The sequence below is a fragment of the Poecile atricapillus genome, chromosome 1, assembly GCF_030490865.1.
Source record: "Poecile atricapillus isolate bPoeAtr1 chromosome 1, bPoeAtr1.hap1, whole genome shotgun sequence".
Classification (NCBI taxonomy): Eukaryota; Metazoa; Chordata; class Aves; order Passeriformes; family Paridae; genus Poecile; species Poecile atricapillus.
In genome coordinates this window covers 25,821,382-25,848,952 of record NC_081249.1, presented here as the reverse complement: position 1 = coordinate 25,848,952, position 27,571 = coordinate 25,821,382, and the positions used below count along the sequence as shown (strand labels likewise).

The 27,571-nt window shown below is 35.3% G+C and overlaps 1 protein-coding gene across 7 annotated transcripts in view; it reads right to left on the bottom strand.

Moving 5' to 3' along the window:
• ATP11A (ATPase phospholipid transporting 11A) overlaps nucleotides 1-27,571 on the bottom strand; it is a 115,483-nt gene that overhangs the window by 4,504 nt on the left and 83,408 nt on the right. For 2 of the 7 annotated variants that reach the window (XM_058849100.1, XM_058849116.1), the window contains 14 exons: nucleotides 27,290-27,361; nucleotides 25,494-25,567; nucleotides 25,149-25,252; nucleotides 23,188-23,369; nucleotides 22,445-22,696; nucleotides 20,388-20,562; nucleotides 19,044-19,146; nucleotides 18,639-18,784; nucleotides 17,628-17,687; nucleotides 16,205-16,332; nucleotides 14,376-14,511; nucleotides 8,555-8,620; nucleotides 8,211-8,314; nucleotides 6,277-6,442 (listed from right to left, as the gene is read on the bottom strand). In XM_058849100.1, the coding sequence (XP_058705083.1) occupies nucleotides 6,277-6,442; nucleotides 8,211-8,314; nucleotides 8,555-8,620; nucleotides 14,376-14,511; nucleotides 16,205-16,332; nucleotides 17,628-17,687; nucleotides 18,639-18,784; nucleotides 19,044-19,146; nucleotides 20,388-20,562; nucleotides 22,445-22,696; nucleotides 23,188-23,369; nucleotides 25,149-25,252; nucleotides 25,494-25,567; nucleotides 27,290-27,361 (1,768 nt within the window). Of the gene's footprint in view, nucleotides 1-2,049; nucleotides 2,166-4,753; nucleotides 4,843-6,276; nucleotides 6,443-8,210; nucleotides 8,315-8,554; nucleotides 8,621-14,375; nucleotides 14,512-16,204; nucleotides 16,333-17,627; nucleotides 17,688-18,638; nucleotides 18,785-19,043; nucleotides 19,147-20,387; nucleotides 20,563-22,444; nucleotides 22,697-23,187; nucleotides 23,370-25,148; nucleotides 25,253-25,493; nucleotides 25,568-27,289; nucleotides 27,362-27,571 lie in introns of those variants that run through there. The other 5 variants (XM_058849143.1, XM_058849125.1, XM_058849138.1 and 2 more) reach the window with 5 other exon arrangements.

Here is a 27,571-nt window from a genome sequence, read left to right as displayed (position 1 = left end):
TAATAATCAGCTCCTCAGAGAAGAGAAGACACAGAGGCCTGCCTTCAAATGGAAGTGTTTTAAATCAAGGTTATGTTTCATTTTGGAATTTCTGCCTAAACTTATGTAGAATTTTAAGACAGGACAGATTCAAGTACTTTGCCCTGTACTTCCAAAGAGAGGAAATTCTTTACAGTCAGTTTGTGCTAACAGACGAAGGTTCCAGAGCTCAATGCACTTGCTTTGTATTTCTAGGCAGTATTGAATTTTAGACTTGCTTAGGTTACATCTATACAGGCAATTTATACCGTACATCTCAATACTATCTTGGTCTAATTGCCCATTAAAATTTATCCTTCTCACATAATCACTCCACACTCTGGCAGAATTGCCACTTCCACTCAGGAAATGCTCAGGACTACAGAACACCACAGCTGCATGACAAGAGTCTGGACATGTGCACAAACTGAAAACTAACACAGCCCTTTCCCCAATAAGTTTATAAAATTCCTTTCACTACATGCAGATACAATTTACAGGTATAGAGGTCTGGAGGTTTTGTGATGGTATCTAACATATAAATGCATTATAAACATGGTTCAAAGCAATGTTATTAATCTCTCCATGAATGCTATATAATCAGTTAATCCTCTAAATCACCACCTTCTTCCCTGTTGATCAGAACACAGTAGCAAAAGGACAAAATCACAAAGTAAATATTAATAATGTAGCTTAAAGAACTTTGGCTGCAATGTAACATGACACTAATGCCAATCACAAGCTTGAAATACTACTCTTGCATAACCTAGAGCAATCTGAAAGCTCTCTTAAAAAGACACTCTTGGAAAGGTCACAAAACTGTATTAAACTGTTCACCACAGTGAGGCCTGGGTTCTTTCAAACACATATAGACCAAATAGCAACATTATAACATAAAAATCAGGTAACAGATTAGCAGATTTGCTTTGGAATTGTAAGAGGGAATAGTCATGCTGTTTGGTAGCTAATTTTCCTATTCTTTCAGCTAGAAAGTGAAGCATTTTAGTTACCATAGATAGTTCTAAAAATAAAACGTTTTTTTCCACACATGGCTTTGAGACAAGTGCCTTTACCAAGCCTGCAGCAAATCAAGGAAGTTGGTGTTTTCTCCTACTACTTGTGTAACAGTCATTAAAAACAAATTGGCTACTTAAGCTATCCTTCAGCTACTTTAAAGTCCTACAGCACACAGAACACATGACATTTGTCCTTCCCACATACTGCAAACTTTGCACCTTTACTTAGCTCTTCATGCACTACTTTTGGAGTCAGGAGAGCATGAAGGGACTGGAACAGCCACAGCATCCAGGTGGGAATCATGAGAGTCAAGAGTGTACCTCCTTAGTCGTTTGTGTAGTCAGTGGCATAGCAAGGAGAGGATGTAAAGCAGAGAATTTCATTCTGCTGGCCTTAAGTTTGGGGAATTTAGTTCACTGCTTATGCTGCTGTCACAGATATTCAGCTAAACTATCACACTTCTCTCTTGATCTGAGGCAGTGAGACAGCAATGCCCTGGTCTGTACAGAACTGTGGCAGGTACTGTCAGATGCACAGTCCCAGTCTTCTGACCCAAGGTCCTATTCACAAGTAACTCGCTGTGACTATCTTCACATGTTACCATCTGCATTTGGTCTATATACGTATTCAAGAACATGAAAGATGATGGATAAACTGCTTGTGGGTAAGAATTACCTCTGACTATGTGCTCTACACTGTGGTGTAATGTGAGAACACACTGCAATAATGACTGCAGCTCTTATAGAAGAAATGTCACACAACACCTATACATAATACAATGTATTTATAAGATATGAATACAGGTATATCTATTTATTGGTTTGCTTTACATGATTGAGTTTCTGAGACAAAAAGATCTTACCTGCAGCATGGAACATCTCTTGCAATAACTAGGCTCTCCAAGTAAAACAATGATTTTGTATCAATACTGATAAAGTACATCAAAAACTCTGGAGGAAACAGTTGATTTTTAAATAGCACCAATAGAAATTAATCCAAATTGGCAACACGTACAGTACTGTTACCTAGCTTTGATCTAATTATGGCTCGGAAGGTGAAAGATTTCCTTCAAGAAGTGGCCCATCGCAGTTCGTCAGTGCATTTTGGGCTGTTTTATGTCTCATACTCTTCTGCAAGGATGAGGAAAAACAGTGAGACTCTTGCTGAATACAAGAAATGTGAACGAATTGTACCATTTGGTAACTGTTATAGCAAAGTCCTGTAAAAGTGATGGATTTTCTGACAGATTTAAAAAGGAAAGGTTATGCAAGTGTAAAACAAGGTTTCTATTTCTGGATCCTTAGATTAATCATTTGAGGGTGTTTTTAATTCCATTTCAAACTCTGTTAGAAAATTACTCTCAAAAGCACTAAACTGACTAAGTACTGTGGAGTGTGTGTCCTGCCCCTCTAATAATAACTTGCACTGAATGGGAGAGGTGCCTGTGATACTACGAGGCCAAATTGATCCTACATTAAGGAGGGGACAATCCCGCTTCACTACTCCCCAGAACAACGGCACACTGAAGGGAGTGCCCCACACAGAGGTGATGGAGCAGTGCTAATAAAGGCTGGCTTACAGCTCAGTCATTACACTATGGGCAGAGAGGGCCGGGAGTTGCCAAGGAAACTTCTTCCACAGCATTCAAATATTGCAACAGCAAGATCCATTGCTTTGTTTCTACAGAGGAGGAGCCTGACACGTGACAAAGGCAGCAGTTTGCTGGTGAACACTTTTCTAGCGCCCAGTGCAGTTGTTCAACAGCAGCTAAGCCCACTGAGGAACAGAAGAATGATGAAAACCCAGAGAAGCTTCCCCAGGCAAAAGACCACTTTGGGTTTCCCCAGGTGCAGAAAAGGGTAAAGATCTTATAACATGGTTGATGGCCCAAGCTTGTGACTGAGTGAAAGCGAAGTTAAAAAATCATCAGTCAAAAACAAAGAGAAAAATATTTTGTGAAAAGGGATGAAAGTACAGAAGTCATTTACAGCTCAGATATTAAACACCTAGTATTTCAGCTACCAAATACTTGGAATTGCTGAAACACTGTCAATCAAAGTGAAAATTATAAAAATGGAAATAGGATTTAATTTACTTTTTCCCTACAGAGCGGCTGAAATTCTGCTACTAATGAAAGAAGAATAAAGTAAAAGAAAATATAATCAATGTAGATTGGATATCTATAAAAAAAATACTCTATTGCTTTTTAAAAGTTAAAGCTGAAACCTTGCAGCTGCACAATCACCAGTAAAAGCACAAAATTCAGTTTGTGTCATTGAGCCAGAGTTGCAGAGACTACAAGAAATAAGCAGATTTTGACCGAAATTACCAAAAGGCAACAGATTCCTCCAAAGCTTTTGCAGAAGTAATGTTTTAGCCCAAGAAAGACAACAGTTCATATGTGCGTATATATATATATCAATATACATGCACACACACATATATACTTGTATGTACATATATGTATGTGTATACACATACACATGTATATATATATATATATAAATCACAGAAAAGCTCTCTGAAAAAAACCCAGAACTATATGTGGTATGTTTAACAACATCTGAATGTTAATGATGGTAACCAATCGCTCATCACACATTGGAATGACTCTCAAATAACTGAAAAATTTAGAAGTATAAGAACTGCTTCAAAGGCTTTATGCATTCTTCTTGCCTGAGTAGAACTAATTTAGTAATTAGTAATTACTGGGAAATGGTCACTAGTCCTATGTTAATCTTTTCAACTGTTCCCAAAGCCCTTTTGTTATAAAGAAAACAATATCACTTTTAAGAATGCAGTAAATTTAAAAGTAATTATAAGCTCAGTTCAAATCAAGCCTAAGGCACTTAAGAGACAATTTTAGTCAGAATTGTCAATAGTGAAAAAAAATGTATTTTCCCTCTGATTTACATAAGTGCAGTATTTTATTTTATTTTATTGACTATATATTTTTGAGGGGGAAAGAAGGAAGAAATATATTTTTTATCTTATCCATTTAAGAAAGAAAGATATAAAATCTGCAGTGAAAACCAACAGTCTCTGAATATTAAGTAAAAAACAGTTTTCTTGCAGACTGTAGGGGAAACAAGATTTACTAGCATTTCTTCTACTTTTATATTAAATAATGTCATAAACTTTCAGATCTTGAGCTGTTTTCTTTCTAGAAAAAACATGGAATTTCATAAAAGGGAACATAAGAAAAGCTCAAAATGCATGCTTGAAAAAGAAAAAAAGTTGCATTTTCTAGCAGCAGAGAAGATACATTAATATATTCCAAAGACTGCTTAAGTGGTTTCCAGTACCACATTTTCTGTATTATGCTAGCAACATCAGCCTAATCAGAATTATCACTTGTTGGTGTGGCCACCATCCTACTTATTCAGGTGTGCTGGAAACACAACATGCATCCATCTACATACAGACCAATGATTAAAATGGGGACATAAGAGTCATATATTCCCGAGGCAGAAACAATCTGTAAAATGCATCAAGAACAGTGACAAAAATCGATAGTGACAGTGAGGGACTGCGACAACAATTCATACAATCTTTGAGATACACAGAAGGAAAAAACTATACTAAAAATATTCCTCAATATATAGTTAACATGAATCACAAATGGAGATAATGAATATGGTAAAAACTTCTGATGATACACTTTATAAAGTCCTTTGAATGAAATGGCCAAGCATGCAGAAAGGCAGAAAAAAGTCACCTTTTGTTCCATTAGAAACTTAGACTGCTTGAAGTCTGAGAAAGCATAAAGATGGTGGACTGCTCAACAGAAAGGCACTGATGTTTAGTCTGATTTCCCCAGAAGATTGTAGGAAGCAACCGAACACATCATTTATGTTTAAAGCAAGGTAGCAGTTATTTAGACAAAGTGGATTGGAAGACAGGCAGAAGCAAAGAGAGGGAAGAAGAAACACAAGCAATATAACTGGTTAAAAGTCACAGATCTTCGATGAAATATTAAAAAAAAATGAATATTGCCAGTGTAGAGCCCACAGTCTGCTTTACTATGGATTAATTTTCTGTACTAATATACAATGTCTGTAAGAAATGCTACAATATCTTTGTTAGGGCTTTTTATTTACTAGCTTGTTTCTTTACCTTAACCCTTGCTCATTCTCTCTCTTTAGACTTTTAAATTAACTATTCATAATCTATACTGAGGTCAACTCCTTCCACAAGTAGCACATACGGCAAAGAGACATCTAAGATCTCCAAATGAAAAAACATTAAATACTGATCTGCCTAGGAATTCTTTCCTGCTATTCTTTATTCTTTCCTGAAGTGAGGCATTATTACACCTGTACATTTTAGGAATACAAAACAGTGATAGAGGGTTGGTTTTACATTTGCCACAGGGATATTTTTTTTCCTTGGTAGCAACATTCTTTATTCCTTTCCTCTTAATGCAAAGTACCTTAAACATCAAAATGCTACCTAATCCTGTCTGTTGTTGGTAACTCATTCTTTTAACCTACTGGTGGCAGGAGATGGGCTGAAAAGGGCAAGGGCAGTAACATTAAGATTAAAGTTCAGCACCTCTACTGTCTTTCATGTTCTAACATAGATAATAAATAAAAGTTTACTGGGGTTAAAATACTAGAAACATTTTCTATTCATGTCCCCAGCATAGTACCATAGTTCCCCCATAGAACCTGGCTTCCTCTCCAGCCTTAGAAGAACTTGCATGTATTTACACAATCATTTCTCCTTTTGGGCTGATCAGATGAAAGGAGAGAACAGATACTAAAATCCTCTTCCCATTGGCACAGCAAGGCACATTTTGTACAAATAATGGATCAGAACAGGCAAAATGTAAGTTGAAATACAAGAGGAAAAATTATTAATAGGATATGAGTAAGTTTTAATGCATATGTTTTTATAACAGGTATCAGTATGTTATCAGATGTAAGTGCCTCTTAGCTACCCTTACGGAAATCCCCTTGCCCTTATCTCCTCAAATCAAAAATAATGTTGAGCCATGTAGCTGTCTCCCACCATCCTCATCAGCTGACTTCCCTTTGGTTGCTGGTATGGAGGCACAAGTGTTGCCCCAGGATTCAGGTTAACACCACCAGGTAAATAACAGGCAGCTTCTTTCACCATATTGCTCAGACACCACAGATGGGGAACCTCTGCTTTAATCTTATCTCTGACCTTGGCCTAGGTGATTAGACACTTGTAATACAAAAAAACCCTAACTTCACAATGAAAAAGATTATTTACCTGGATTCTTTCTGTTGCTGTAGGCCACAACTGCCTGCAAAAGACCTTCTTCAGAACATCTGGAAGAAGGCTGACAGTTATGAGCAGAATTATACCCAGCCACGCAGGACCACTGGACAGCATTTGCATGAACACATAATACATCCTCTGATAATTGAGAAAAGGCCTGTGACGAAAAAAGATAAAATAATTATTAAACTTTAATAGACAAAAGAAAGGCTGACAGTATTAAATACAAGAATTATACCAGTGATAAAATACTTCAGGTTCAGTTTCCCAGTTAGTGGGAATTCATCCATCCCAGTCTTCTCAAAGGGAGAGCTAACCATGCACCACCATCTGGAGATAACTACCTTCCTTTTGTCTTCCCGACTGCAGGAAATATCATTCTGTACTCTCCCTGGCATAGTGTCTGTCCCTTGCAAAGATACATTAAGTTCATTCTTAACGTGTTTATGCTCTTCCATGAATCTTGCTCCAGCTATTTTCCACCTTTCCTCTTCGTGTCCCACCCACCATTCCCCTGGTCTTTGCTAAGGCACACTGCTTTGCATGTATCCTCAGAGTAAGGCTTGTTAATCACACTTATTTTCCTACCTCTCAGGCTCCCCCTAAGCATCTCTAATGCTCTCATGTTATGCTCCCCATTCTATTCACCACACAGTTATCTAACCACACTATTAATACCTTCTCTTCCCTATCTCCCTGCATGATCATTAAAATGCCATCACTGTATGGTACTGGGAACCAGAGGCCATAATCACTGAGAGCCAAGATCAAGGGAGTTTGCTATAACACTGCACTACAAAACCAGTAGGGCAATTTCCTGGGAGTTTTCAAAATTTGATAGTATTTGCATACTAAAAAGGTAACTAAGACAAAATATACTTTTATATACACATAGTCATATCTCTAATGCACAGCAAGGCTGGTTGGAAAACATTATCTGGGAAAATGTCACTTCTGCAAACTGATGCTGAAGAAACTGAGATTAGACCTTACTAGAAAAAAGAAGAAGCAGCTAAATATCCAAGGACTTAAGAGGTAATTACTGATTTGCAAAAGACAAGTTAAATACAAATCCTTTCTCTAAATTAAATGGCATCTTAAGCATCAAGCAATAGTTAGCCCCCTCCTTCTCTGTCCCTCAAAATACCCCGTATACAAAGCAGAATGACTCCAACAGTAGTTAAAAAGATGGCCTTGTAACTGGGAGCTCTACAAGTGCGAAACAAAATTTCCAGCTCCTGATGGTAATCAGGCACACCACTGAACTTAATTTGTTCCGACTTGATTTCCTTTCCAAAAATTTCAGTTTCAAGTACACAGAACTTTTAATAACAAAACCCCCCAACACTTTAAATTGGCTATGCACAGGAGTTATACTAATTTCTATAAAGCTCCTTACCAACATGAATAAGTGGATGATCAGACACCTACAGTAACTCCCCTTTGCTAAGTAAGGAGGCAAAACAATGAGCTTAAACACACGACTCTTAGACATCCACATCACTTCAATTTTGAGTTCTGCTCACTGTCTCTAGTTTTGACTGCTACAGCTAGCTTCCAAGACAAGCCCAGCAGGTAGGTGGGTAATCACCAAGTGCACATATGTACCTATTCTGTGACATTTTGACTCAGAAAGGCAACATTGGCTCTTTGAACCAGCCCTTGGGATGCTTTTGACTGACACTACTGAGATAAACTCAGTGGTAGTCTGGAGTCTGATACTCTCCTTGTACTCTTCTTTAAGAATATTTTAGCAGACATTCATTGATAGAAGAGCTGAACACTCTCCATTTAGCAATTATGATGTGTTTAAAATAGAGTTCTGCATTGTATAAAGGCTAAATTTAATTCTGTGACAAAAAGGTGAAATACAACTTTATATTTCTGAAACAACTTTTGCAATGTAATTAATATTAAGTTCATACCAAATAATTCCTCCCCAGAGCAGAGAAAAGACAATGTAGAATACCAGTGATCCCCAGATCACAAAGTGATTAATCCATGTCCAATAGTGTGTATCTAGTGCAAGCTGGAAAAAAAAAATTATATGATGTTATTACTAACCAGACACAACAAGAATTCCCAGCAGGAGATAAAACAGAATTATACCTTTTGAAAATAGGTAAGACTTCTACATAGAATTAGTTAAAAACATCTTTCAAGTTTGAGCACAGTTAAAAGGCACAGAGAGCAAAAGAAACCAATATAAGTAACAATTAAAAAACAAGTTTTAAGAAAGTCTCAGCAGATAAAATACAGCATACCTTACCTTAAATGTAACCGTGAACACAAGCACAGTAAACACCACTGTTCCAAAGGTCCAAGTTCCAAACACCTATAAAAAATGGTCCAAAGCAGTTATAGGCAATATTGTCCACTATGTTGTGAATTGTTCAGAATAAGTATCTTAAAGCTTAGTATTACTTTGTATCATGAACTGACACTTGAGCAAAAACTGAATTTCTACATGATCTATCCAGTGCAAAGTGCTCTGGTTTCTTGGTCTGTATGTACATCCCTCAGATTTCAGACAGACAGGAAAAGACCACAACCAATGCTCTGAACGTGAAGTTCACACATATATTTCCTAATAGAAATCAAGGGTAGCACAATTAACAAATCACTGAGATTGGAAAATGAGCTGTAGTCATATCATCAGTCTTCTTGGATGTCATCTTTTTTCTGATTTCCCTTCTCTGATGGATGTCCTTGGCATCCAACAATTTCTTGGAGGTTCAACAGCATGTTATACAGATAAGCATAAGAATGTTATAATCATACAAGTTCAAAAACGTCCACATATGTTTTAAGATAAAACACTTTTAACTTGTGTTTGATTTCTTTCGACTTGCACACTGACATAAAAACACCTCTGCTTTTCAAGTGGGCAGAAATGACCATTAATGCTGATGCAGGGAAGAACTAGTGGTGAATACTGTCACAGAGGATTTCTTGGACTTCAGTAGCTATCAGATGACCAGGTTCAGGATCCAGAGAAATACTGGGAAAGTAAGCAACAGTTAGGACACTGGATTTTAGAAGAGACTGTGTTTGATTCAGGATATTGCACCCACGAAAGAGAAGTGTCCAAGAGATCCGAATTACTTTGAAACTTAACTGTTGAGATCTCATGAACTCCCTTCTGCAGTTACAACTTCAGGAATGAGACAACTTCCATGCAGGCTTGGAATTTCAGCAGAAGATCCAGCTGCCAAAGGATGTTACTACATGGACAAAAAGGCAAAATGGAAGCATTCAAGAGATGACAATGTGGGCAGACAGCAAACAGCATAAAAGCAGAGGAACAAATCAGACAAAACTCAGCTCTAACTAGGATTACTAGGGGAACAAAAAGGCTATTTACAGATATCCTTTCCTCAAAGGAAGAATGCAAGTCTGCTGATGGAGTGGGATAAGACAACCTAGTGGAAGGTTTCAAAGAAAATGCTGAATTACTCAATACTCTGGATATTAGTCTTCACAAGCAAAACCTGCTCCTTGCAGTTAGCAGCAAAGCTTGGGAAGGAAAGGAGCAGGCAACAGTGCAGGACCAACAAGGATGAGTTTTTCTTAAGGAGGAAAAGCAGTGGATGCAATATATTTTGAATTTAGCAAAGCATTTGACACTTGGACAATAAGGAAGCAGGGCCTGGCTAAGTGGACTACTAGTACAGCTGAAAACTGGTTGAACCACTCAACTCAAAAATCCTTGATGGATGGTTGGCTTCTGGTAATCAGTCAATCACACTAGAACAGCAACTGGGCTGGAAGTTGTGGAATATCCCTGTCAGTAGCTGGATGGTGACAGAATATCATGAGCAAACTACCAGGTGATATAAAAATAGAGAACAGCTGAAATAATGAATGACAGCTTCAATCCTGAGGGACCTCTGCTGATTTGAGAAGCAGGCTAACAGATACCTTATGGAATTAAATAAGTGCAAAGATTTACACCTACAATGGAGTAGTGACTGGCTACTGGCTACTGGCAATGGCCCTGCTGAAAAGGAAGTTGCAGTGGGGTTTTAAGGACTCCAGGCTAAATACAAGCCTATATTGTGCTCTCCACATACATAAGGTAAACTGCACAGCAACTGGGAGGAACATGGCCACTGAAGAAAGATATTTATTCCCCTGTTGACTTCTGCTATGGTGAGGTTGAATCTGGAACACTGTGCTTAGCTTTGGGCCCCTCAGTTCATGAGTGATGTGAAAAAAATAGGAAATGACCAGTGGCAGGCAACCAAGGTGTTTAGCAGCCTATAACTCTCCTGCAAAGAGGGGTGGAGGAACTTAGTCTGGGGAAGAGAAGGTTAAGAAACTGCCTACAAATAGCAGCTGCCTACAAATACCTGAAGAAGTACAAAGATGAAGAACTGGAACAAATCCCTCTTCAAAAAGAAATATTCTGCTTAGGTATTGTGAGAAATTTTTCCATCATGAAGACAGAAAAACATTGGAATAGGTTGTCCTGGAAGGTTATGGAATCTGCAACTTCAGAGATACTGAAAACCTGAAAAAGACTACACAAAGCCTTCAGCAAATTGATTTTAATTAGCCCTGCACAATGAGTTGAACTGGATCATGTCTAATCTACACTTTTCTGTACGAGCTCACCCAACATTACATGACAGGTGGGAATTTGATCATACAAATATGCCGCTGTGCAAAATATTTTGAATGAAGACCACGGCCAGCACAGGACATAAATCAGTAGAAAGCTAGTCTAAGATAACGCAATCAACTGGGAATGGAAAAAAAATTAAAATAAACAAATGACTGGCCAAAAGATTAATTATTCTCAGTAATCATTTCACTATTTTAGAATTACTCACTGTGTGACTGAGTCTACTGAACATTAGATAAAATTCAGAAAACCTTCAGCATTTTGATCTTTTACTTTGATATGTAATAGGCTCATGTCATCATTGTATTTTCTGTGCCATATAAAAACCTATGCAGTTAACACTGGAAAGGAATCTGGATCCACAACGTCCAATCATGCTGTTTACCAACTTTCTTCTTGCAGTCAAATTTTACAATGTTCTTGTGTCATATGTAGCATCTGTTACAGAACCTACTGTCAGTCTAAGTTTCTGCACACTGAACAGATTTGTCCTTATTTGCAATAAAAGCTGCTAGATGAAATAAAGAATTCGAAAACACCCTTCCCCTGTCTGTTTGTTAGGCTGGATAGAAAGCATTCGTCTGCAACCAAACCTCTTATCCACCCATCTTATTGACTCAGAAAGTGAGGTCCCAGCACAGGGACAAAAGCTGCTACTTTGGTGCAGAGAAAGGTAAGTGAAGTAATATGGGAAGGTGTGAGTTACAAAAATTCACAATGTCTTCTTGGCACTGGATGTCTCAAGATACATGATTCATGCCTTCGGGAAATGAATCATTCTTTTGTAAGTCTGTTAACATCTAGTTTATTCATGAGTATTTTTCTATGTTCTCCTTCCAGCCTATCCAAGACTTCCTCCTCCTGTGACTGTATTTGTTGATCTTCCATGTTCCAATTCAGCATTCTGCTCACCTATCTTCCTGCCTGTTGTTTTGTATTTCTCATTCAGTTATTCCTTTTAACTTAGTCTCCCTCAATCCAGCTTAATTGCATTTAATGTACTCTGTATCAAATGTTAAAATAAAGAAAATTACCCACGAAAATACATTTTATTATATTATATGGGTATACATATAATAAAATACATTTTATTATATGGGTAAACTGATACATGGTATATGATGTTTGCAATCTGCAATGACTTCTACAGTGCCTCTCTTTCTTCTTACTTTTCTTCTGTAGTTGGTTTCTAACTGTATGTTTTTGCAACACCAACCATGATGTCCTATCCATAATGGAACACCACACAAAGCAAAATATCACAAAAGCCAAGTATCACAAATTAATAACAATTAATAAGAGATAAATCTTTGTCATCTTAGTTTTGCTTACCAGCAAATGACCAAGGGAGGCATTTATAAAGTAGATCTCAGTGATTAGAAGTACACTTTTCTGTTATTCTAGTAATATCACACTACAGGAAGCAAACAGTTTCAAACTAATTTCAAAATACTAAGAAACATTTTGGGGGGAACTGTGTTTGGAAGCAAGTTTAATGGTATATTCATTTTAATCTAACAGGCAGAATTGTATGGGAAAGATATCATCTTAGCTCATTTTTTACTAGTTTTGCAATAATATTGATTAGGTCATTTGTGGGGAAATGAAAAAAAAATCAAAATTTTTGCTTCAGTACCCATTTGAAGAATCTGGAACCTAACTTATAGCGTTACATATCACTTATAGCATTAGTGTTACTGTCAGCTTTTTTATGTTCTTTACTGCTTTCTATTTTTCCTTGTTCAATAATAACATTTTGTTGCAGTAGCAAACCTTTCAAACCTTCAAATTCTTCACTTTTTCCAGATGTAAGCAAAATTTTAAAACTGGGAAATAACTATCAACACCTATTAGCATTGACGTGTGTATAAACTCACATAAGTGTCTCTGGCTATTCCTGAACACTTGAAATTTTCAAGTCTTTAAATCTAAAATTGCAACTCAATATCTCTCAAGTTTTATACATAAACACAGGCATGCATCCTCAATAAAGACAAATTTTCTAACACAGACACTCAAGACTCAATGTCTCCTCAATACTTGAAGATAATGTGTTGCTTAACATGGGTATCTAGTTGTAGACTACAACATCTGAAATTTGAGAATTAGGCATTGATCTGGCTTTAGAGCCTTAGAATTAGATTGAATGCGTGTAATGGAAGACAATTAGAATTTCATAAAGGAACCAAGTCAGAATATTCACAATACAAACTGTTTACACAATTGGTACAGATATAACTCTAATTTTCAGCACCCTAAATATATGGTGATGAAGAATTTTGGACATCTAACAGAGAGCATAATGGTACCAAAAAGCTATAGTGCAGTATGCATAGTTCTGTCTAGTGGAAGCTCATTCTGTCCTTAGAAAAAAATGCTTTTTAACAAGTGTTCTCTCTCTCACACTAGAAGTTCATTTCCCTGACAGATGTCACAAAGGTGGTTTTCAATGATATCTGAAAACTGCATTTGTAGCAAATGTGCATGTTGCATACAGGCAAGAAAACTGTGTAGAGCTTATTTTCTTTCTCATTTTGAGGACATTTTCTAAACCCATTAAAGCACATTATAGCATAAACTGTAAAAAAATTTCTACAGCAGAGAGTCAGCAACAAAATGTAGGTTACAGAAAAGCATACAACAGAATAACAAAATGCAAAGAAGCAAAAAGCTTTTTTAAAGTTCATGGTTCTATACCACACCTCATATACCTCAATATAATTTGTATAGAGTTCCTTTAATTTTAAGTACTTATAGAGTAGCTATAAAGAACACTTCTAACTGTAGGCTTAAATGATATTGTACTGCTCTTTAACAGTTTAATTTAAGAACAGTGAAAGATGAAATGGATATCATGACAAATCCACAATAGTCTTACCATGTGAGTGCTGGTTGTCATTAGCTGAGGATAGGAAGAGAAGCAAGTAGCAAAAAGAAAAAAAGCACACAAATAAAATAGACCAAAATATCAATGGATAAAATAAATAAAATGCAAAAGTTCATAAAATTTGCATTCATGTGACTGCAAAGCAAGTAGAGATAGATTATTTTAAGCTGCTATATGTCAAAAAATAATTAAACTATTAAAAAGCTTTTATATATTTAAAATCTTTTATGATCATTCATAACTACTCTACCGAGAGCATTTTGGTATGTTAAACACATATTCATCAGATGCATGTTAAGTATGAAACTGAAAAGTTACTATATACATTAAGAAGACATGGAATTGATGTCATATTTCTCCTAATTACTATCCAATCTTATGTCTCTGCTTACTAATACACAGTATGTTTCATTGCATTGTTCAGATCTTTTTAAACAGATAACCCATCTATCTCACTGTAACTCATAAAAAAGTTATCATCTTGTATAAAATATAAAAGAAAACAATTAAAATGATGTTCATTTCACAACTGGCATTAAAAAAAATTACCACTGACTGATGAAATCCAACACTAACCTGTCCATTGCTGGTCACAATTGTGTTGTCTAACAATAAATAGGCACCAAAGAAAAATACCACAGCATCAAACACTCCTAGGAATGTCCAATAAATAAATGCACGCCAGCGCAGCAAAGCATTCTTGGCAACATCTCTGTGTGAAACAAGAAACATATGTTCATTATCAGCAGGTTTGAAAATCCCAGATAAATGAGATCATTCATACTGTTTCTTGAAAACCACCACATTTCCACATTACAACTGTCTACCATTGCAAGTCTAACTCCTACCTCAACATGTCCTCTTTATTTTTATTTAATTGTTACTAAACCCTTTTTACTGATCCCTGTAATTCTGCTTATTTCAACAACGGCAAACTCTATGCTGTACCCATTTACTTTTCAATCTCTTTACAGAAGGTATCTCTTTTCCAGTGCTTGCTGCGCATGTCATGATCCACTGCAGATATTAAATGGAAACACTAGAGGTCTCTGGAGACTTTGCTTTATTTCCCCTAGGATACTTATATACAGACTATTGCAACAAAATAAAACATTAATTTTATGTGGAATGTAAAAGGAGGGGTTTGCAGCTGACTTGAAGTTTCAGGTCAAATAGAGTTGCTTGAATGTTTTTCCACAAAAACATACAGGGATTTGTAAACTACAGAACTCTTCACTAGCATGTATTTTCTTACTACAAAAAATTTTTAATGTTACAACTTCAGTTCTTGTCCATATAACAGGTATGTATCAACTTGGAATACAGTATAGAAAGCATCAGAGTCAATCAGGACACAGTTAAATGAAAACCCTGAGTTACAGAAACATTACTACTATGAACTTTATGTGGTCATCAGACAGTCTTTAAAGTAATTTCTCCCCAGAGATTAACAATATAGAGTGCAAACCCATATCTGGCCACGAATAGCCTCATCTGGCCCAGAACAACCACTATTGCCCAAAACAGCTTAGCAATAGTCTCTGTCAGGTATTAAAACACACAAGTTTCTGACAAGTAAGCTCTGCTAGCTTTCATAAACCAAAAAGAGGCTTCTGAATTACAATTTCTAAATTAAAAACATTCAAAACATCACAGAGAAAATTAAAACATTCCTGCTGAAACTCCACAGTATTCTCTTGTATTCTTCTTCAAATTTCATTAGTAAAAACACATCACTACTGTTGATTAATGTTTGGGCAGCTAATATTACTTCTTTCAAAGAATGTTTTTTCTTTGATTATCTCCTGCTACCCCTCCCTGAAATGTACTGGCTTTGCAGCTACAAGGATCTAAACTGAGCACTGTTCCTAATTTAGATGGCCAAATGCAGTTCTGTATTTCAAGTGGCTAAGAACCTAAACAAGTCAATTCCAACGCCCAGCAATGAGTCAACAATATGTTGGACACCACACAGAATACATCCTCTGATACACTGTAACACTCAGTCATCTTTCCTTACAGAATCAAACATGCATCTAGAAAAAAACCAGCATGTTTTCTTTTTTTAAAATACTTCTGCTCCCCATGTTTCCTCCCTATGGTTGGAGGAAATAAAGAGTACTAAAATAAATCTCCTAATATGATTTCATTAAACAGTGATTACTATTTTGCTTTCATTCCCTCTGTAGCAAATGCCTGGTTTGGTTTGTAAATGTACATGTAAAAACACATGTGTATCTATTGTAACTTTGTAGGCCATGCACCCGGTCTTCAATCTTTCTGTTGAGTGTATCTGATGTTCTGCTGTATCCTTGTGGTATAGAAATCTTGAGGACTTCCACTGTAACAGACACAGATCCCACAACTGAACAGTCAAACTTTGGGGTACAGTGTTTTAATTTTACCTGTACAGGGAAGGCTCTCTCTTGAGTGTGTCTGGACTGACATGTTGTTCCATTAGACCGTACAAGAGGATAGGAAGGGAGGTGAAGCTGATATTGTACAGTGTGAGATACGCAGTATCGTATAAAGTCTGTAGATGGAAAAGAATTAAATCAGCTACTTTTAATTTAAAATCAAATCATAGTTTAAAAAGAGATCTTCTGCATGAGACTTCATTTGAAATGAATGCATTAACTTCTGCAGGAAACCAAAGTTATATTTCTTCAGAATGGAGGCAAATACCCCTAAACAGCTGCTGACTGGTATGGGACAAAACTCTCCACACTTGTATCCCATTTACCTGGAGGAAAAAGATCAGCAAAAAAATCCATTTCATGGACCAGTGCGGTCCACATACTGGCTCCTCCTATTGTTTCAGCTGCAATAATGCTCCAAATTACACATTCCTGTAGAGGCAGAAATTTTTCTCTGACACAACACCTATATATTTCCTTCCCCTTTTATCTCCTCAATGTCTATAAAAAAGGATAAAAATTCAGCTAAATTTTCATAACACATGTTTTCATATCTAAATCCTAAAAATGCTTTATAAAAACCTACAAAGTTTTCTGTGGTTATTTGAAACAGAATTCAAAACAGAAAAAAAAATAAAAATTGTTATTTTAACTTCTCCTGGGGCTTTCTTTCAACAAATTCAAAGCAATAGTGCTGTTTTCCTCCCAATTAAATCCAACTCTCACTCAATTTAATACTGAAAACATAAACCCTTTTTGTCCAAATTCAGTCAATCATTCCTTTGATTTTTGCTCCCTCATTCAGAAGAAAGAAGAGGTCTTTTCTACAGAAATTAGATGAGAACAAGGGAGAAGAAAAAATAAACAAAAATAGGAAGGCAAATACTGAATCGTCTCCTGAATGATGGCACTTTTCTGTTGAGTAATAGTTCACTTTTCCTCTATTTTTCAGTTTTTATATTTTCTTTTCAAGTACTTGGATGCTGCTATTCATCTGAAATTCGTAATTCATATGTGTTTATGCTAGAGAAGACTACTTTATTCTCACATTTTCATTCTGAATTCTAAAAATGAACAACTGGTTCAATTACTCATCTTCCAGGATTTCCCCTATTCACATCCAGTAGGCTTAAATCTAACTGAATGCACATTTCCCATGGACACTTCACCTTGCACTGCCATTTCCAAATATTGTATTTCTGTATTCCTTGACTTTAACATTGCTTTTACGATAATTCATAAAATCAACTTCTGTAACTTAAATGCAATTGCCACTGAATACTGTATGAACCAAAAGTGATGTTCTTCTCTGTGTAAGTGAATACTAAATTTTTAGGAAGATCTTTTTTTTTTGTTGTTATAAAAAAAGCAAAAGAGATAACATGACATTGATAGAAAAAGATCAACTAACCTGTTGTGAAAACCCACAGAAGAACTGATATAAAAACTGAGGAAAAATGAAGCAGACATTCTGAAAAACAAAGTGACTGTTGTAAAGCAAAATGCAAGCACTAATTTATACGCAAGGCTATAGATAAGTTTATCATAGTTTTATAACACTAACAATAGTGAGCATGGCAGGAACAGTAATAAAAACTACATATATATTAAACAGTCATATCATGCAGTAATACTGTTAGAAAAAAAACACTTAAAATATTTTCAAAACAATCTTACAAGGCTACAGTTTGAAAATTCAAGGGCAGTAAAATTTGGGATCCAGGAATACAGTTCAGTTACAGCAAAGCAAAAAAGGGACAATCCAAAGGAGGAGATAAACCATGATAAGCAAGCCTGGATACTCTGGTTAGCATGGTTTCCAGAAAGCAACTGTAAGATGTTTCTAGCTGTAACCCCAAATGTCATCCTCTCCCAGTTACAGCTGTAGTCGAACATGAGATCAAACCTGTAAGAGTTCCTTTCTATAATATTCCATTGCTTACCAAAAGAACTTGGATTGGATGCCAACATTTAGAAATAACAACACTGTCTAAATAAGGGGATGCTCACTATGAACTTTCTCCACCTACACTATTCTAATGAATTTAGAGTAACTTAATTTGCAGTAATGTCTAAGTTCTCAAGTACTATGTCCAAAGTGATTCAAAAGTTCATGATAGAGACAACCTGGATGGTGTGGGAAATAAGCAGACCAGTCTGAGATAGAATTTGTAGGATATGAAAAAATAAGATGAAAGTTTTGGTTTTAAGTGTAACATCTATTACAGAATCTATCTATATAAAATCTATTTCACTTCATGTTCAGAATAAAAACAATAATCCCATTTCAGCACTGCATCTGGTACTCAAGAAAATCTCTTTATGGAATTGCTGCCAGTTTGTATCATTAGTTGCAAAAACTTTATATAGCCAGATATTTAAGTTTTTGAGGCTTATGTAATTAGAATAAGCATTACCCTACCTTATAAAAGAAGTATTGCACAAGTTCAGATATCCTAATGTAATATAAATGCCCATGAACAAGCAACATTTTTTTCAAATGTTTAAATTTAGGTATTGCATAGTCACTGTTTCTTGCTGCTTGACGACCTTCTTTGCCAATGATACCTTAAAAAACAAAAAAGAGGTAGAGCTATTTAATAAGTAAAGAACCATTAAAAAGACATAATAAATTGAAAAATTATATAATAATGCTATGGTACTGACAGAATGGGAGATCACGACTGTATCTCATACAATTCCTAGGACAAATGCACTAAAAGTTGTCTGTAACACATATAACCTGATTCTTTGAGACTGCCTGTTTTTAAGAAATACATGGTTTTTGTCATTTCACTTGAAATAATATACTACAGAGCAGGCTTACCTATACCAACATGTGCTTCTAGAATCATACTGACATCATTTGCTCCATCACCAATTGCTAATGTGATAGGATGTTCTTTTGATAACTTAATCAACTTTACAATCTGAAAAAAAAATAGTGTTAGAAACTCCTCTGTAATGGTTTGCTATTTTGCCTAAGTGTAACATTAAATAAAAATTACCGAGACAGTTTTGTAAGAAATTCTCAGAAGGAAGGGAAAACCAACATTACACAATGCAACAGATTCACAAGATCACAGTTTCCTCATATTATAAAGTATTATATTTCCTCATATTATAAAGTATTTGTTCCAAACATTTTTTAAATACTTCCAAGCTACTAAGAGAGAGATGGGACAAGGAGGATGGAAGAGCTGAATAATGGAAGATGTTGTTAAGATTGCTTAATTCTGTGTCAGTGCATCAGTAAATTAAGAGTATTCCAGAGAGTGCACCATTTCAAAGAAATCCTGAAATGAAAGACTAAAAACTTTATTTCTAATCTGTGTTGAATTTTTTTCCTACATTTAAGAAAATATATCGGACTCTATATACATATAAAAACTATTGATATAGAAACTGTCCAAATATGTGACTTCAAATCTCTCCATTACAAATTACAGTCTCTGAAAATTTGGTACTGAGTCAGCTGCAACTAAGAACTTCTACGAACTTCCAGATAGTTACAGCGCTGGCTACATACATTTGTTAATGTGAATAAGGGTTACATTTGCTATACCTGTGCACTGAGAAAAATACATGACAAACTGAAAGAAAAAAAATATATATATATACGAGTACTTCTTTCCTGTAACAGCTCTTCAGCTATCTTGAGGGGTTTCAGTATTGGAAGGATACATTTTTACTTGATACAAATGGCAAATGCAACAGTCAGGTTATCCTGAAACATGATAATGCACACTTTTCTTGTCTATTCTTCTTGGCTTTCCACTTATGTTAAAAACAGAGGAAAAAATATCACTGCAGTAACAAGTAACACAGGTTCTTATAGAGTCAAAAGAGTAGACTATAGAGTTTTTGGAGAGAGCAGTTAGTGCATGTATTAAATATGTTCATATTAGCATATACCAACCATAAAATTTGAACAGTATGCACTTAAATCAAATTCAGGTGCACAGCTGAGTACTGTTTTAGCATACCCTTATCTAAATTGCTTGCCAGCAGAAATTTTCACCCCTCCATTTTTTTTTTTTACTTTTTTTATTTTAGAAGATGAAAAAAATGAATGGTAACATCTTGAGTTATCATTTGTCATACAGAGCATTAATCTTCAATATTTACATATGTGCATAACTAATGAGCAATTATGAAATTAAACACAAACCTGAGCTTTTTGCAGAGGTGCCATTCGACAGCATAACACTGCACTACAGTTCCTGCAAATATTAAGAAAGATCTCTCTGTAGTTACCAGAGCTCCCATCGTGTCTTGGTTTCATTATTAATGATAACGCCGCTCCATCAATAATTAAACCGTAATCTTGAGTATCAGTTGAAAGTCTGTTTGGGGACAAAATATAAACTAAGTGTCACTGTAAAATTCTCAGACACATTTAAAATCTGGCAGTTAGAATTATGTGAAAATTACTTAATGAAATAATAATGCGTATAGAATACCACAAAGTTAATATACTTCTAAAGGAAATTCCTTGTATAAGACTTACAACATTTTAAAATTCTGGATTTATGTTGAAAATATTCAGTGCTTCACCAGGTTTGAATACATAAATCTGATATCTCAGTGACTTCACCACTGAGTATGAGTGTATAATTAATGACTTTTCAGTTTGGTTTGAAAAGGTCCCAAGAAGTGCAGTGAGCTAAACCAAGCTGCAGGAATATAGTTAATTTTGTGCCACATTCCAAAACACAGAGGAAAAGTAAGTTAAAGGGAAAGGCCTTTGGTACTCTGATGAGGAAATAATTTTTTTTCCAAGGGTCTACATTTACAGAAGTAAATTGTGCCTTGAAGGAAATGCCTAAAAGAAACCTTTTGGCCCAGATAGATAAGGCCACTGTCTACATCTACAATATGGATATTTTGCCTTTAGAGTAGTGGCGAAGTCAAATACAGGTTTACTTTCACTAAAATGAAATAACTATTTATGTTTCCTATAATATTACAATATATTCTTATCCATAAAAATCTATTAGCAGTATGCCTGTAGTAATTTGAGCACTGCTAGAAGTGTAACCATGGTCACAAGAAGTAGTTTATTCAATACTTTATCATACAGTGAACAAGGGGAGAAGGTAAGATGGTCTGGACTGCAAAAGCAATTTTCTGCTGCATCCAAATAAGTTATTTCAGAGCACCCTTACATCTGCCTGCATTTACATGGCAGCCTCAGGGTCAACAGTGAATGTTGTATAAATGTACACTGAGGTTTATTTTTACACTCTTTTCAGTGTTCCAAGGTTATACACTGCTGTGCATGGGGTTGCAACAAACATGGTTTCACCAAGACCAGTGTTTGAGAGAAAAACACCGTATTTATTAATACGTGTTTTAGGCATCTCCATAACTTTTACTAGAAATGAAGCTATTTTTGGCAAGTAAGATAAAATTTTTGGCAAGATAAAATTCTGTAAACTACATTTAATAACAGCTCCTAGATATTTTCATCACTTTGCTACTGCTAGCACAAACAGGGCAATGCCATCCGTGTACAATGATATCAAATGAAAAGCTATCATTAATGAGGTCAAGTAAGGTACTGAATATTTGGTGTATTATAGTGAAGCATGTTTAGCTTGAATTTGAACATACAGGCAGAATCCTGCTATTACTATCTTAGTACTATTCTCCAGCTCTAGAGATGAAGGCAAAAAAAGATCTAAAGAGTTTTAACATGTAGAAAATTGGCATTGCACAAAAAGTTAAACAAGCATGTTTGATCACACCTTGTAAGGCCCATGGAACTTAAACAAAATGGTACAGATGACATGGAGAAAAATTATTTATTTAACTGATTATATAAACGTTCTTGATTAGAGCAATGGGGTATAAAGTGTAAGGAGAGCTAAGAAATATTACCTGGTCCAGACATTTAAGCTGTGAGGCTAAGAGTTATAAAAAATCTCTGCTAAAATAGTATCACAAATACTTGTTAACTAACTTATTGCTAACGGTTTTATGGTGGAAAAACAGTATCAGTTGTGATTTTTGTTTTAAGAGTCAAAGTAGTTCCAGAAATGAGATAAAGAACCATGACTGAAAACCTAAATTTTTCTAAACAATCTTATACTTAATTGCTATAAAATAATTCACACATTAGCAACAGAAACATACTGTTGTTCTTAAGGCAAATGGTCATCATTTCATTGTTTGCAAAATGCACAGAAGCCCATTTCCAGCCTTAAAATCCAACTTTTGCCTTACCCTGAGTAGGTATCCCTGGTTAAGCTGCCATTTTGTCTTATGACAGTTTTGTTCAGGTCAAAAAGCACATCATGTAAACTCTGCTCCTCAATTTTCTTTGTGGTTAGCTCAAGTATTTGTGTATTTCGTCGGAAGAGTTTGCAAGCGTAGCAAGTAGCTGCAGCAGTCTCCATTTTGTCTCCTGTCAGAACCCAAACTTTAATTCCTGCTTTCTGGAGTGCTTCAATTGTGTCAGCAGCTTTTTCTTGTAGTCTGTAAAGTCAATTGACAACATACATTGATGGGCTACTTGGAAATGAGAAAGGTCTTTATTGAAAGATTTTCATAAACAAATAAAAAATCTCAATAGAAGTTAACAGATTTAGAATTTTCCCCCAAGTATGACTCCAGAAATATTTAGGGGACTAGTATATGTTTTTGAACCCTTTTAAGACCTAAAGATTCTTCCTTCATTTCCTCAATACCCATTTTGTAGTCCTTTCCTCCAAAACTTTTGCCTATAACTGGTTCAATAAATTATTACATGTATGTAAATGGTTCAAAGAATACATCCATTTTTGTACACTTAACTAGTATTAATTGCTTACTAGGATATAAAGTTGCCATGTGTAACTTCAGTAAGATAACAGTGTGAAGTTGATTCAAATAAGGGATTTCCCAAATAAATCTCTAATGCAGAAAGAGTCTTCAATTACTTTGTCCTCATCACTGAACATAAGAAACTAAGAAATGTACTAACTAACCGATCTTCCACAGCTGTAGCACCAAGTAATATAAAATCTCTTTCTATCTTCTCATACACTTCTGCCAATTTCTTGTCCCGGTCCTGAAGGGCCAACTTTGCACTCTGAAGCAGCTTCTGTACATTGCTATATTCTTCTGCTGTGAGCTTTTTATATGCAACACACAATGTTCGCAGTCCCTCCTAAAGACCACAATCAAAAGAAACAAAATGTATTTTACAAAACTTTTCTTGGACCTCTTGCTGGTGTTTATGCTGGAGGATTTGAAAAAGGATCATGAAGTGACTAAGTACAGACTGGTACAGTACAGTATAGACTAGGATATAGTTCAGCTTACTTCTGTTCTGCTCTGGAAGCAGTTACAACTTGATGGACCAACCTCAATTTCCTATTAAAAAAACAGCTCAGTGATCCAACTGGATATATGAGATTACAAGAGATGGCAAAGTCAAGGTAAATGTTTCCTTCCCTATGTGTATAATTAGGCAGAATGAGTCAGAATAAATAATAGTAATATATGCAGAACTTGATTTTGATGCTGTGTTGCAGCACATCCACAGACAGAGACCACACATCACAAAGAGAACTGAAAGTGAAAATCCAATGGTACCAATTTTGTTCAAGTGAAAACTAGAATTTAGCTGTGAGTGTTTCAGACTGCATCAAACTTCTGGACTGTGTGATTAACAAAAAAGGGAGTATATAAATTGTGTAAGGTGGGGAAAAGTTATTATAACGGAGAAAAGTTTTGCCATCTGAGTTATATATTGCATCTCACATTACCATTTAACTGGCACTTCACCTTCCTTAAGTTTAATCCATCCAGTAGGTCTTCGTATAGTCACTTATTACCCAGCCAAGAAGGAGAATTAAAATACCTCCCTGACTCTTGATATTGATAAAAGCAGGTGCCAGGTATTCTCTTTGACAGGCTTCTGTGTGTAGCCTGGAGCCAGTCCTATTTCTAACTATGTGGGATGAAGAATTAGGTGCTGGTCTGGATTTCTTTCCAGACACTGAATGGATATGATATCTAAATATATAAATTTAAATATATATTCTAAATATACAGTTATAAATATATAAATATAGTTATATAATATATATTTAATATATAAACATATAAATACTATATATAAATAAATATATATATATACTTTTCAGTTTCATTAGCCTCTTTTACTTGTAACTATCAGACAGTTGTCCCATATAATGAAGCTTGGTAAAGCAATTCGAGAGTTTTTCCCTTCAAAACAAAAGCAGGTAACACTGTGGCTTTTTTTCCCCACATATCTGTAATACTTTGTTTTCAGTTTGAGTACTAGAAGTCATCAAATTATATGCTATGAAACACTGGCAGTTACCCTGCATTGCAATGAGTTCTGCATATTTTCAGACACATCAAAATTCAATACTTGACAACTCCAAATACTATTTTTAGGTAAAACCAAGTTCTGAATTTCTTTTAAAGGTGATCAGACAGTTCATAGCTGATTTTTAGCAACCAAAAATATAAGATATGGATGATCACTGCACTGTCTCCACAGAGCTTGTAAAACAATCAAAGGCAGAAAATCGTAATTGCTCAGGCTGGGGACCGAAACTAGCAATAGTTTTTACAGAGATTTACACTTTCCTTCTATTCAAAAATTAATTCAAACCACAGTTGTGAAAATGCCATACTAATGAGCTAACTGATGACCTCTGGTTTAACATACAGTTGTGCATATCTAATGCATTCATATTGCACCACAGCTGACATCTGGAAGATGAGATGGAGGACAGATGCAAATAAGGGAGTTACACACACTGCTACCCACAAAGCCTGAGTGAACCTTGGCATAGAACAGCCTTGGTGCCTGTAAAGACAAATCTGTTAGCAGATAAAGCAGGAGGTCACAACAGTTAATTTCTTTTTGACACTGATATCATGTGAACAGATCAATAAAATGGAATCTTACCACGGCATTGCGTTCTACTCGGGATCGTACTTGCTCAATTTTACCTTCTTTAACCCTAGGAAATATGGATGAATCTGCTCCCTTACAAAACAGAAATATATCACCTAAAAGAGACAGCATATGGAATTCAAGATGACCAAATAGACTTCCTTCAAAAAACAACCAAATTAATAAGTCTTCAAAATGTTTTCTTCCAACTTTTCTGTAATATTTGTAGTCATACTAGTACCTAGTCCCTGATTTTATAAAGAAAGGCACACAGACTGTGTTTAATGCTTAACTCTGATAAATCTGAAACAAATTCAAGTGAAACAAAAAATCTAACAGAATGTGTGACAGCCCTACCTGTTGAAGATTTAACAATTACACTCATTCGCCGCCTCACAGAATCAAAACTGAAAACCTCCAATAATTCAAACCTGAAACAGAAACAAAACTATTTTTCACACAACTCTATTTTTCCTGATCCCTAAACTGGTTATAATGACTTCAAGCATATAAATTAAACACCATTTCTAATATGGAAGATTACATTGAGTACTATGGAATATGGAAGTAGTAGAGAATGAAATATCAGGTTGCAAATAATAAATATGGAAAGCCCTTAGCTCCTAATTACTTAAAACAGAACTTGTGATGTCCCTAAGTATCTTTGTGTGTACAGTCAATCTAATTTATTTAAGTACAAGACAAGAAACCTTGCAACAGAGCACTGTACTGATTATAAAGTTTCTATGTATAATACTTAGACAAAGCCTTAAAACTTGAAATGCATGCTTAAACACAAGTCTTTATTTTATCTTTTCCTAATTTTTACTATTCTGTTGCTTGAGATTTCAGTCTTTTTAGGGCTGATTTCTTTTAGGATACTCTTTCACAAGGAGTTTTGATTATTTTGGTTTTGTGTCAGGAAGAATACTTTAAAGGCTCGTTAGGTTTTTGTTTTTCGTGTTTATTAATATATTATTAACAGACTTGGTAGGTCTTCTCCAGACTTTCTGTTTAAGTTCAACTCACTACTGTTTGTTTGAAATGGTACAAAATGGTATTTTATTTAATTTTATTTAATTGCTCAAATATTGATAATTTATTCAAGTGAAAAAAAACTATTTTTACTGGTTTTACACTTGTCATTATTTCTAGGATTTGATTTTATCACATGTTCTTTTCCTTTCTAAGTGCAAAAATGAACATCAGCTCTTGTTGCACTGTTTTGGTTTCATCAGTTTGTATACTGCTTTCATTTACTCTTATATAATTCTATGAATTTAAGAGAGCCTCTCTTTTTCCAGCACAAACATAACCAATCCAATCATTAATTCCAACTTTTTCAGGATTTGTCTATGTCCAGATCTGCCTGTTTAATTAGATACTTCAGTCCTAAGTCCTTTTAATGCCCTAGAACTCAGACCTGTGCAAGCTACATCAGGGCCATGTCTACAAAATGTGATGCATTTGGGAGAAAATTCTCAATGATTATAGTGCTTTCTTCTGAGTCACGAAACAATACTCACTCCAGTTCTTATGTGCTGATCCAAAAAAGTCTGAAGTAACCCTTGAGAAAAATTCTCCATATTATCCTAAAAGGGGCTAAAGTAACAGCAAGGTTCCAAGAGTCCCTGTGTAGTTAGCAGAGTACCCAAGCAGGAAGATCTCTATATACAACAGACTTAACCAGCAGACATCTACAGAAGTGTAAGGTACATTTTCAAGGGTATGTACATAGCACAGAACAGCTGTACTATTTCAATGCTATTGAAAATTTGACTCATATTATGGTCCACAAAAATTATTCTACAGGTATTACCCTCCTGTAAATTCCATGGATTATTTGTGAACAACAAATTGGGTACACAGCATTTTCTATTAAGAATTTACCGTACATAAAACCATCCGGAGCTATTAGATTAGGTCATTAATCCCACAGTACGCCTTCATTGTCATGTCAGTATTTTATTCTGCATCTAATGTTTAAAAAGTGAAAGTAACTAAAATTACTACAATTCCTTTATTTTTCTACTAAATCACAAGGTTCCTGGCTTTCCTGAGTTAAAAATTCATGTGTAAGGAAACAATGGTTTATTGAACACATCAACAAAAACTCGTCATCAGTCTATTTTGTTATATTTTTAACCACTCACTTTTCTATGTTATTGTCCCGATTTAAGATCTCCATATAATTGTCTTTCAGCCTTAGATAGGTGTAACCAAGTCTGTAAAATGAAACACAGAACAAATGCAACAAATATATAATGATCTAGTTTAAGCATGTCATAAGGATTTAAGACTGGGGCGACAACAAACCAACACCAAAATCCCAAACCGTTTTTAGTTGATTTTAGGCTATGAAAATTCATGAATTCATGTTGAGAAACAATCAGCTGTAGATTATCTGGTGTTCGTTATTACGATTTTTGTTCTGG